This window comes from Echiichthys vipera (genome assembly GCF_963691815.1).
Source record: "Echiichthys vipera genome assembly, chromosome: 6".
Lineage (NCBI taxonomy): Eukaryota > Metazoa > Chordata > Actinopteri > Perciformes > Trachinidae > Echiichthys > Echiichthys vipera.
The window spans coordinates 22,577,445-22,590,190 of NC_139831.1; the positions used below are offsets into that span (position 1 = coordinate 22,577,445).

The 12,746-nt window shown below is 41.0% G+C and overlaps 2 protein-coding genes across 2 annotated transcripts in view; both read left to right on the forward strand.

Annotated features, from left to right (window-relative positions):
- Positions 1-237: 237 nt before the first annotated feature.
- Positions 238-7,159, forward strand: xiap (X-linked inhibitor of apoptosis). Its single transcript, XM_083915602.1, has 8 exons — positions 238-372; positions 1,992-2,283; positions 2,502-3,069; positions 3,190-3,289; positions 3,405-3,483; positions 3,798-3,837; positions 4,281-4,451; positions 6,279-7,159. The coding sequence occupies exons 2-8, from the start codon at positions 2,044-2,046 to the stop codon at positions 6,470-6,472; spliced, it is 1,392 nt and encodes a 463-aa protein (XP_083771728.1). The 5' UTR covers positions 238-372; positions 1,992-2,043; the 3' UTR covers positions 6,473-7,159.
- A 786-nt stretch (positions 7,160-7,945) lies between these two features.
- stag2b (STAG2 cohesin complex component b) overlaps positions 7,946-12,746 on the forward strand; it is a 25,028-nt gene continuing 20,227 nt past the window's right edge. The window contains exons 1-7 of the mRNA XM_083915759.1: positions 7,946-8,102; positions 10,175-10,294; positions 10,384-10,465; positions 10,621-10,764; positions 10,929-11,025; positions 11,411-11,487; positions 11,708-11,912. Of these exons, the coding sequence (XP_083771885.1) occupies positions 10,251-10,294; positions 10,384-10,465; positions 10,621-10,764; positions 10,929-11,025; positions 11,411-11,487; positions 11,708-11,912 (649 nt within the window). The 5' untranslated portion in view covers positions 7,946-8,102; positions 10,175-10,250. The remainder of the gene's footprint in view (positions 8,103-10,174; positions 10,295-10,383; positions 10,466-10,620; positions 10,765-10,928; positions 11,026-11,410; positions 11,488-11,707; positions 11,913-12,746) is intronic.

Consider the following 12,746-nt stretch of genomic DNA (forward strand, 5'->3'; position numbering starts at 1 on the left):
AAAATGTATTTGTGTTGATGGAAATTAACTTTTAGCTAGAATCTGGTACAAATCATCTTTTTACACTATGTAACCAATGAACTTTGTACATGGTCCCTTAAACAAATAAACTAAACTAAAAATAATACAATAATAAGGAAGTATTTATTGTAAACCGGGAGTTGTAGAACCTGGGGTTATGGGTTTTCCTGACGTCACAATGTGGTCAGCTGGGGTGCGCACGACAGGGTGCGCAGTACCGAACCCCGTTGCTACCACTTCCTTCACGTCAAATAAACTTCTGTTTACTCGGTGCATTCTCCCGTAGGCAGCGTTCACACCAAAGCCTGGCTGGAATTAGAGGTTGAGGAGCTGGCTGTAAAGTATTAAAAGGTAATTATTGAAGTTCTGCGCTGATAGTTTATCAAGTAACTTTTTGACCTGACGTAGAATAGCCAAGCTAACGTAGCTAACGTTTGTAGCTAGTGTTAGGTTAGATTATGTCTCGGGCAATCCCGTTTACCAACCATTTTAACGCTCCAGCTCAAGAGCACGTATCAAAGTCCAAACTGATTGCTTCTACATCTTTCTGATTGACCTCAGCTTACTTTTAGCTCATCATATTGCCATATTGCCATTTTTCGTCTATCTGAGCTAACAGTGTGTGTGTAGTTAGCGAGGTGTCAGCTGTCAGATGCAAGCAGCAGTGTGCGTTTACCCAGCAGAAACTATGGGGCTGTTGTGTAGCTATTGTTTAACGCAAGGCTGCGAGAGTTTTCCGGAGTTTGCGAGGCAGTCATTTACGGTTTAACCATTAATATAAGTGACGATAGAAACGTCACGTGGACATCTGATTGATGACTTGCCATCACATGGATCAACACCTCCAACGTCATGAACGTCCAACTAAGTGCGAAGCAGCACTGAATTCAGATCAGCGAATACCCTCACGAATACCTGCCTTCTGTGTTTGTACATTAAATATCAGAAGCTGCTCCCCTCAATAAAGCCAATACACTATCTTCAAACAATAGTTGCTTATTCAGTGCAGATGGTCGCGATAGGGAAGTCTTATCTCAAGATGTGACTGTGCTTTCTACTGTGGGATTAAAGTGTAAAGTAAAGGGAGATTTCAGGTATAACACAAATGCCCAGTTGGAAAACACATAACATATTCTACACTATATAAGGTCTTTGCTGCACATGCTGGGCTTGAGGCTGCTTATAGGTTCAGTACAACGTTGAAAATGCTGCAAATGCACTTTCAAAAACAGAAAATCTTAGGGCTATGTGACAGAAACGGTATCGAAAACTTTAAAGTTCCACCCTATTTATTCGTAAAGGTGTGGTATGCTTCTCGTGGTGTGTTGCAACATGCACTTGTTACTAATACACACCATGAACCTTTGCTCCATAAAATGTTATGCCATGCCTCCATAATATTGATCTTTATAGAAATATATCCTACTATAGGATTAAACCTGTTTGATGAACATATTAAGCCTGGATATCCTATATCCTTATGGATGAGTTGTTATTGTGCTCCGGCATAAGGTATGTTTTTGGGCTGCACAGGGATACACCCTTATTGCAGTGTACTGAGCCCTTAGACAGCCCTTATTCTCTGGTGCCTATCCCTCACATGGACTATCCAATGCCTCCATGTGATTACAGTTGGCCGCGTCTCTTAAAGGCACAGTTACCCTCTCTCTATGAGTGTTGATGTGCTTGTCAGCGTTCGAATGCCAGACACACAAATCCATTGCCCTTGAATTGTTTGATTTTTTTTTACCACTTTTTAACCCTGTGAAATATTTCTTCATGGTTTTGTAGGCTGTTAGCTACTTTGTTTACATTTTCCTATATGAAATTCTCACAAGTATAGCTAGCTAGCTATGTGATTTCTCAGATATTATGTGAGCCTTTTTTTTTTAGATCTTTGCTTGACTTCAAAATGTACATAAGCCCCATGCATAAAGCTTTTTTTTTGTTTGTTTCTGTTTTATCTTTAGACATCTGAGCCATCAAGTTTGTCCACTCAGACGTTTCCTTCCTGGTTCCATCATGAGTGATCTCAAACAAGAAAGTGGTTTGGAGACGGATCACTTGGCTGATTTTTCCCTGATGAACAGTCGCCTGGACTCATTCCGTGGCTCCAGCCTGGCCCAGCGGGTATCAGCAGAAAGACTGGCCCGGGCCGGCTTCTACTTCACTGGCCATGCCGATCGTGTCCGCTGTTTCAGCTGCCAGAAGACCGTGGACAACTGGTGCAAGGGAGACACACCTGTAGAGAGGCATAAAGAGGTAATCAGAATAGTTATGAAAATACGGGGGAATTGTTGGGTCTATGTAAATCATAAATAAGTCATAGTGTGTGGTCTATACCTAGTTTGTAAAATGTCCTGAGATAACTTTTGTTATGATTTGGCACTATAAATAAAATTGAATTTAATTAAATTGAATTACTTCTTTGCTTTCATCCTGTTCTAAGTAGCTAAACTATACGCTCCCTGTTGTTACAGGTTTCCCCATCATGCAGGTTTCTCAGCTGCACCCACCGCACCAATTTTAACCCAAGTTGCGATACCAAACAGACTAATGGTTCCACCTACAATGAAGAAGCAGAAGATATGGAATACCGTTTGAGAACAGGAGAGGTAGTTGATGAGTCCACCTACCCAATGGCCCCTCACATGAGGAGTGAGGAAGCCCGGCTTCAGACCCTCTCCTCTTGGCCCCCTACTGCTGCTGTGAGACCCCGAGGTCTGGCCCAAGCCGGCCTCTACTACTTAGGCGAGAGCGACAAGGTGCAGTGTTTCTGCTGTGGCGGCATGTTGGGTGGCTGGGAAGAAGGGGACAACCCCTGGGGAGAACATGCCAAACATTTTCCCTACTGCTTCTTCATCCTCGGGCACGATGTGGGCAACATCCCATTTCAGGGGGGTATCGAGGAGGAGGAGTGCGGCAGTAGTCAACATGCAAACACTCGTGTCCATATGAGGTCTTTGGAGGAGAGGCTTGGTAGCTTTGCCGGTGTCCAACACCCTATTGACCATGAGAGGCTTGCCAGAGCTGGCTTCTACAGCGCAGGTAGAGCACAGAAAACCAAGAGGGGCATAGTCTTGGGACTTAAGAAACATTGAGAAACTTTTAGTGATTTAAATGTTCAAACTGCATGCAAGCAAACTTAAATTGTGTGTGCCCTTGCAGGGACTGGAGACCGGGTGTTGTGTTTCCGCTGTGGTGGAGGTTTGAAAGGCTGGCAGCCTGATGAAGACCCTTGGGAAGAACACGCCAGACACTATCCTGGGTAAGCCCAACCATGATGGTCCCCCTTGTAAACATACAGTATATACACATAAATATTTGATTTTGTTTTAATACAGCTATATACAGTATGTAAATGTGTTTTTTTTTTCAATCAGATGCAACTTCCTGTTGGCAGAAAAAGGACAAGAATTTGTCAACAGCATCCAGCTACAAGACCCACGAAGAAATAGAGCTGTAAGCATTTAGTGCTTTTGCAGGCACTTAAGTAACCGTATTTCCTTGATCAACATGATATCCTGGCCAATGATAGGCTTAACCACATTTTTAAGTATATGTTTACATGTGACACATAATAAAGACCCTAGACAGCTTCAATATCGCTGTGACAGCAGTGTGTTCAGAAAGAGGGAAATACTGTTACCCATAGTGATAATCTTTTCATTCAAAGATATATATATATATATATATATATATATATATATATATATAAATATATATATAAAGATGCTCCGTATTCAAAAAATAACTACAGCCATGTTTGTTTCCAGACTTCAACTCACCAGAATGGATTTTCAGGACATGGGAATGGTAAACATTTACATTTATTTATACTTTTTCTCTAATTTTTTGAAGATCCATACTACATATCCCATACATATTATATATTATATCATATATTTCATTTACATTTCCAACCCCGCTGTCTAAGTGCCCATGTTCTGTTCTGTGTTTTTACTTAGTTCTTATACCCAGATATTTTTAGCTTTATTTTATCTTATTTTTATTCTATTGTATTGTACCATATTCAATGATACCAGATTGCTGCAACAAAATAATTTTACTTCGGGGATGAATAAAGTAATTGTCTGTCTGTCTGTCTGTCTGTCTGTCTGTCTCTCTGTCTGTCCGTCCGTCCGTCCATCAATCTATCATTTAAGGACTAATTAAAGCATCTCCTGTACTTGAAGAAAATGACTGTACTAACTAGAAATAAGTAATTTTATACACTGATTTTTCCTCTTTGTGTTCAGAGGTTCTACGTTCTGCGGCCATAGGGTTGGGTCTAGAGCCCAGTGTGGTAGAAAAGACCATCTCTGAGAAAATCAGTAGGACAGGTTCGGGCTACGCCAGTCTGGAAGAGCTCATGGAGGACTGTCTTAACAACACACCAGAGGGTGATGCTGCTAGGATGCAGGAGCAAGGTACTGTTCCTCCTATATGCTGAACCAGATTCATAGTACAACCCCATTTCCAGTGAACTTGGGACGTTGTGTAAAACATAAATAAAAACAGAATACAATGATTTGCAACTCATGTCTACCTGTATTAAATTGAATCCATTACAAAGACAAGATATTTAATGCTCAAACTGATAAAGTTTTATTGTTTGTTTTGCAAATATTGGGTGGCATGGGGGTGTGTTAGTGCCCATGGCATCATGGCTAACTTGCACATCTGTGAAGGCATCATTAATGCTGAAAGGTACATACAGGTTGCTTGGATGGCAACATATGATGCCATCCAAGCAACATCTTTTTCAGGGACGTCCCTGCTTTTTTCAGCAAGACGATGCCGAGCCCCATTCTGCATGTGTTACAACACCATGGCTTCGTCGTAAAAGAGTGCAGGTATTAGACTGGCCTGCCTGCATTCCAGACCTGTCTCCCACTGAAAAAGGGGGACAAATTATGAAGCGAAAAATACAACAACGGAGACCCCTGCCTGTTAAGCAACTAAAGTCGTACATCAACAAGAGCACAGTGCCCTCCATAATCCTTAAATGGAAGAAGTTTGGGACGACCGGGGGGAGAGAGGTAAAGAAGAACCCAAAGATCACTGTGGCTGAGCCCTAGAGATGTAGTGGGGAGATGGGAGAAGGTTCTAGAAAGTCAACCATCAATGCAGCCCACTACAAATCAGGACTTAATTGCAGATTGGCCCGACAGAAGCCTCTCCTCAGTGCACAACACATGAAAGCCTGCATAGAGTTTGCCAAAAAAAGCATGAGTCTCTGATCTGATGAGACCAAGATTGAACTTTTTGGCCTTCAGTCTAAGTGGTATGTGTGGAGAAAACCAGGCACTTCTCATCACCTGCCCTTTACAATCCCAAGAGTGAAGCATGGTGGTGGCAGCATCATGCTGTGGGGGTGTTTTTTAGTTGCAGGCACAGGACCACTGGTTGCAATTGGAAATGAGATGAATGCCGCTAAGTACAGAGATATCCTGAAGAAAACCTTTTCCAGAGTGCTTAGGACGTCAAACTGAGCCAAAGGTTCACCTTCCAACAAGACAATGACCCCAAGCACACAGGTAAAATTACAAAGGAGTGGCTTAGGAACAACTCTGTGACTGTTCTTGAATGGCCCAGCCAGAGCCCTGACTTAAACCCAATTGAGCATCTCTGCAGAGGCCTGAAAATGGCTGTCCATCGGCATTCACCATCCAACCTGACAGAACTGGAGAGGATCTGCAAGGAGGAATGACAGAGGGTCCCTAAATCCAGGTGTGAAAAACTTGTTGCATCATTCCCAAGAAGACTCACGGCTGTTTGTGCTCAAAAGGGTGCTTCTACTCAGTACTAAGCAAAGGGTCTGAATGTCCACAATAGTGTTTTTCTGTCAGAATTGCGTTCTGCGTGTACATTAATGAGGAAAAACTCAGCCTAAATTATTTTAGCAAATGGCTGCAAATGAACAAAGAGTGAACATTTGAGCAGGGTCTGAATACTTTCCGTACCCACTCTAAGATGCAGCATTCTGAAGAGACCTTCAGAGAACGTACAGACCTTCTCTCCAAGCTGGTCCAAGAAAAAGAGATCTTATTCATCACACCAGTTGACCATCATTTTTGGGAAGAATTTATTTCACATGACTACATAAGCAGCAGTGATTTAAAGGTCTTATATTGTAAAAGTCGAGATTTCCAATTTTAAATGTTAAGGTTGAGGTGCTATATCAATACTATGAAATATCAGTATGTACCTGAAAATTGACATAACATGTCCTGTTTGTCCCCTCTTTCTTCCAGATGAGGACCCACTGGAGGAACTACAGAAGCTGCAGAGGAGGAATCTGTGCAAAATATGTATGGACAGAGATATTTGTATTGTATTCATTCCGTGTGGTCATCTGGTCTCTTGTAAGGAGTGTTCACAGTCACTCATCAAGTGTCCAATCTGCTGTGGAGCCATAAAACAGAAGATCATGACCTATATCTCCTAAAGGAATCATGGACTCTTGCCACATGTCAAAGCTGCTTTCTCACTATCTTTATAATATTGTATTTTAGTAATAAATGTAGATAGCCTTTGATATATTTAAGGACCATTTTGTTTGTATGATAATTATAGAATGAGTAAACCTCACAAGACAACAACATTTTCACAATCACTGAGATGGTAAATAGCTGTTAATATTGAGACGGGAATATATTATAAATAGCTGATGTTAATTTCATAGGCTTTTAATGAGTAAAAACTTGTAAATACACACTAAAAGACAGTAATCATTTTGCAACACTCTTTCTTACCAGAGGTGCCTTTCTCTAGGTTTATGTACTTGTATCTTCTTTTGTTGTTTTGTACATTTTTGACAGGGAAATAGGCCTTTTTCACACAAGACATCTCGACATGTCACATTAGGAAAACAGAGGTGTAAATATTAAAATGAATGATAGCTGAATTCTATTTAGGTGCTTTAATTTAAGGTTCCGCCTGCTGTGATAAAGGCCTGTTGAACTGTATGTGGAATGGGATGTCAGTCGGTTCCATACACTTGTGCGTCCCACTCATCTATTTTGTTGACTCAATTTTCCCAGTGTGTGGTAATCTGTATTGAAATGTATAAAGGCAAATCAGTGAATCCATTAAGACTTTGCTTTATAACTGACAAAATCACCTTTAATTTAGGGCCTGCAATAATCAGTGTGGTGTGAAATTATTTTACCATTCCATCATGCAATCTGTTGTGTCATCAAGAGTGAATAAATTCTAATGTTTGGACATGGAAAACTGTTTTTCTTTGATAACTATTGCACTTTAAATTGCCTAACTACAATCGGACGTCAACTCAACCTTGACACCCACTAAGAAAGGGTTAGTATAATTTTGTAATGCAAGTATCCTGGATTTCCCTTAGGCTTTATTATTTATTATAGTTTTACAGACTATATCAAATGATATCAGCTAGAAACACTTATTTCCTCAGTTGAGGTTTGTCCCAAACAGGTTTTGGTAATTACAAGTATAGTGGGATATGGGAGCAGCTTTCAGGCAATATCAACATTAATTCCCTGCATATTTCATGACTGACTATACATATATATATATATATAGAGAGAGAGAGAGAGAGAGAGAGAGCTGTGCTAAGCTAAATACTGAAAGGAAGTTGTAAGTGCAGCAGCTCTATAGCTATATAAATTACCCCTTCTTTTTTCCTTGTTAAAAAAAAATGGCCGTGATTTAAATCAGTATTTTACCGAAATGGTTCTGACTTCTTGGCTTAATTGTGTCTCCCCTGGTTTTTCCCCAACAGCCGCTTGAAAGAGAACACAAAACGGTACAGAAGCGCCAGTCTTACGATGTAGTATCCATCAGAGACCACTAGATGTCAGCCCATCAACAGTATATCTAATGCGGGTATTGTGGCCGCTAGGTGGTAGCTCTGCACCAGGATTTCCTCCTCCCAGGTCGTCGAAACAACAAACCGAACTACGGAGCAAGCGGGGTGAGAGAACGTCCGAAACCGCCTCTGACCGCGACTTTTAAACTCTTTTTACGCAATTGTACCGGAATTCAGACGGAGACTGTGTAAGAATAGTAAAAGTTCTACCGGGACTACATTTCACAACAAGGTAAGTTAGCTGTAAAATGGCGGAGAGCTATCTGGAAGTTAGTTGATTTGTATTTTGCTAGCCGTGTCGCTAGCCAGGCTAGCTGTAGAAGAGCCCAGAGCGCGGATGCCTCTCTGAACCAAGTCGCTCCGCTAGCTCGCGGTACATTTGAGCTACTTCGGCTGTTAGCAAGCTAGCCAACTGGATTTCTGACATACAAACGCAAAAATATTTAGTTCGTAGCGAAACGAAACGTTTTACCGTTTCAAGCAACTTAGTTGCACTTTATATATTTGTAAACAAAGTGTTTGTTGCTTATGCAATACGGAGCTGGAACTCCCGAGGCAAGATGGAGGACGCAAGGACGTGATGTTTTTTTAGGCAACGTTAGCCGCGGCTGCTAGCATAGCTAACCAGCGGTAGTCCTCATCAGCTCCTTAACTGTAGCATATCTGTTGGGACTATATGCTTCATCTTCGGGTAAGCATTGGATACGACTGGTGTGTGTAGAGAGAAGAGGGTTATTGTCCTCGGAAACATTGGTGACTAGCTTTATTGTGTACTAGCCAGCATTAGCACGCGCTAGTACAGTAGGGCTCGCGTTGTTTTGTTATTATGGACCAAGTACGAGAGCGATAGAAACCGCTCTTGATATCTAATGAAAATGCACTGTACGGGTCTGTCGCCCATCTTGTTCGGTAAATCACAGTTTTTTCACCCTGGGTGGTGCATGCTTACTCAAATCGCTACTAGCTGACGCTGGGCAAAAAGACGCCAAAACCCTCGCTTTCCCAGCTAGTGGCGCGAGCATTTAGCAGCGCACCGGTGTCAATTTTGACAGGAGCCGAGGAAGAGCGCAGCAGTGTCGGCGCTGTTGGAGGGAACTGAGTCGGTAGTTTGTGGCACAGCTCGCGTGCAGGAATCTACACAATTAGGTGCAGTATCTCGTTTCTTCTAAGATCGTCTAGTCTTCTTTCGCAGTGATAAGTTTACGAGATACACTGACCAATTTGGCGCCACTTTTCAGTCTACACCCTTAGACTCCCGTCGTCTTGTCATGCAGTAACGTACCCCCTCACGATCAAGGAAATAGGCACGTTTTACAGATTCTTACATAAATCCCCCTGTTTAAGTTAAAACTCCAAAAGTTGTAATTGTGTCATCATACTCAATTCTGATGTCGCATGGGGTCTGCGTTGAATTATTTGAAGGTGTGGGGAATTTTCCGTCGATCATTGGTATATTTATAAAATTTATGCTTCGTAGGATCCACAATTTGGCATGTATGGCCACCATGTTGCAAACTGTTGTAAGGGAGAATCCCATGACTACGTTAGGCATTTTTAAAGTTTTACTCACTACTCGTAAACTCTGATTTAAGTAAGTGACAAACATTACTATCTCTGCGTGTACTGCGTGTGAAAGACGCACCTAGAGTAGGTGTATGATGGGTGGAGTTAAAGTTTGCCTTTTCAGGACTAAACAGTTTTACTGGCTTTCCTGACTCTTAAAAATGTATTCACATTTGTTTTTCAATTATGGACAAAGTCAGAATCCTAATTTTAAAAAGTACCACCTGCTCTCCACTTTGATGTATGTGCCACCGATTTACACATCACAACCATGCAATAGTTTTTCTGTGGCCTGCAGTATCTTGTTGATGTTGATACTGTCTTTTGATTGGTTGAGACATGTATGGGGCGGATAGGGCAGTGCCATATTTGGCCATAGAGGAATACACCACAATGTTCCTTGCATGACGTTGCCTGTAAACCAAGGAGAGCAGAGAAAGAGAGGGAGCCAATGGCTAGACAGCGGAATGTGACAGGAGCATCAGTGTCCGCCCACTGTTACCATGTGAAACCTTTTTTTTCTTTTTCTTTTCTCTCTCTCTCTCTCTCTCTCTCTCTCTCTCTCTCTCTCTCTCTCTCTCGTTCTCTGAATGGCATCAAATAAACGTTTGCTCACCACAGATGATCTGATTTTTGCAAACATACATGTTTGAATTTGTGCCGTTTATTATTTCTGCTTTGTTGAAATGAGGGACATGTCTGCATGCATAGCTCTCTAAATTTCACTGTTTCATATTCCAGGTCACATGCTTGTCTTGTATTTTCTGAGGATCTCAAGCCAGTCATAAGTTGAAGTTATACAGAAGATGTTACAGAAATGATAGCAGCACCAGAAATACCATCAGAGTTCTCCTTTACTCAGTAAGTGCTTGCTTCCACTTTTAAATCACTATAAAGCTTGTGCTTTATGAGAATTGATGATGATTCTAATATTTGCTTGTATCTACCAGGGATACAGATACCCGATTCTCTTCAGACACAGACTTTTCTGAGGATCTTGATGGAAGGAGTGCAACCCCAGCCAAAGGAAAGGTAAAGAAAGCACACATGGCTCCCTTAGTCTGCCCTTGGCCTGAATCAGGCCACCCTTGTAAAACAACACAGTACTGTGTCTATTGTCTTCTCCTTCTCTTCTTCTTTTTAATGATTCACACACTTAATAATTCCAGTCTTCTATTCTGTTCCAGGGTGGAAAGAAGGGGAAGAAAGCAGCAGGGGAGAAAGGCAAAGGAGGGAAGGGAGCAGGCCGGATAAATGGCCATCACCAGGAGAATGGCATGGAAAACATGATGTTGTTTGAGGTGGTGAGGATGGGCAGGAGTGCAATGCAGGTATGAACGCAAGGACATTTGAAATTGTCACACTGTAAAGTCTTTAAAGACTTTTAAAAAGTCTCTCTAAAGTTTCTACAGTTTAAGAAAAACAAATGCTGGTCTGCATTCTTAATTAATTTCTGATTTTTAAATTTGTCCATCTATATTTTTTTTTCCTGCAGTCTGTTGTTGATGACTGGATTGAGTCTTATAAACATGACCGAGATGTAGCGCTACTAGATCTCATCAACTTCTTCATCCAGTGCTCAGGATGTAAAGGTATGGGTGTCTGTTTATATTATTGTACTCAATGATTGGCCCTTTTTGAAAGCATTGTGGAAAATTTTTGAATCTGTGTCTTATAGAACTTGGACTGGACAATATTGCTAAAATTTTGTATCCAAAGATCATTTTGTATCTCGATAATCAGATCAGTATTTCTGAAAAATTTGAGTTAGTGTGTGCTTATCAATTATCAATAAAAATGACGCAATTATGTATCACAATATATGATTCCATTGGCAGACAATAAATTATCATATTGAAATATCGCCCCGCCAGATACAGAAGTCAGACATATGTGTATACATAATCCCTCTCCTTCAGTTGGTTGGCCTGACCGTTTGATAAATTGTCTTCTGTCTAACCCCTCTGTGTTTATCAGGTGTGGTCAGTGGAGAAATGTTCCGCAACATGCAGAACTCTGAAATCATCCGACGAATGACAGAGGAATTTGATGAGGTAACTTCACCTTATTCCAGTATGCTCATTATTATATTCACCATAAACCATAAACGAGTGTCATTTCCGATTAAATATCAAACTAAGAATTATTTTATTCGCCAAGGATAATGATTATAATGATAGAAAGTGCTACCCCTTTGCAGGATAGAGATAACAACATATTATAGTTAAAGTGTAATTGCATTTACTGACGTTCTTCTCTATGTGGCCTCTGTAGGACAGTGGTGACTACCCTCTAACCATAGCAGGACCCCAGTGGAAGAAGTTCAAATCAAGCTTTTGTGAATTCATTTCGGTGCTAGTGCGCCAGTGTCAATACAGTATAATCTATGATGAATACATGATGGACACAGTCATATCCCTTCTCACCGGACTATCGGACTCTCAGGTCCGAGCCTTCAGACACACCTCAACACTGGCAGGTAAGATGAACTGTGTCTGTATTTATGTGTGTGTGTGTGAGTTTGTGTGTGTGTTAGGTACATTTGAATGTCAGTGCTGAATTTAAGTAATTGGTGTGTTCTTTAAGCATACAGAGTGGTTAGTTGTGTGGCAATATCAGCCGGAAACATTTAGCCATACTTTTGCTTTTCTTTAAAGGACCGAATGAATATAACCACTGATAAAGCCACTCAAACCACATGCACAGGTGTTTTCACTTATTTTGCCTGATTAGACTTCCTCTTCATTTTGTTGCACCTGTAAAAGGAATAACCTACACTTTTATCATAGGCTGTGTTTGTGTACAAATAAGCAGCATCAGGGGATTTACCCTTTTAAAATGATGTGAAAAGACACCCTGTGGGGCAGATCATGTGCTCTACAATAGCCAGAGGCATGTACAACATGCAGCCAGTGTAATTTATGCAGCATCATTATGCATTTTTTGAGCAGGTGGGTACTGTGATCACAAAAAAAGAATACAATATTCTGGCTTGGAAATCATCTTTGTGTACAACTGTAACCTGCTTTTATTGCGGCACTGTTTTGATGCTGGAACTTGCTTAAGCTGCCCGGTTGGGGGTTAGTTTTAGCTGCAGAGCTATTTTAGAGGGTTCCCTGTATTATGATTTCACACTGTGCCTAGGTAAAGTTACTGGATGCAACTGAGAGTGGGCTGATTTATATTGTTAGTGTGTAGAGTTTGTTTACCTTTTGTATTAGGGTTTCAGCTATTTGTAATCAAGTATTCTACCGGTTATTCAATCAATTAATTGAGTAATTTGATTAAAATGTGTGTCAATGCACATGCAATT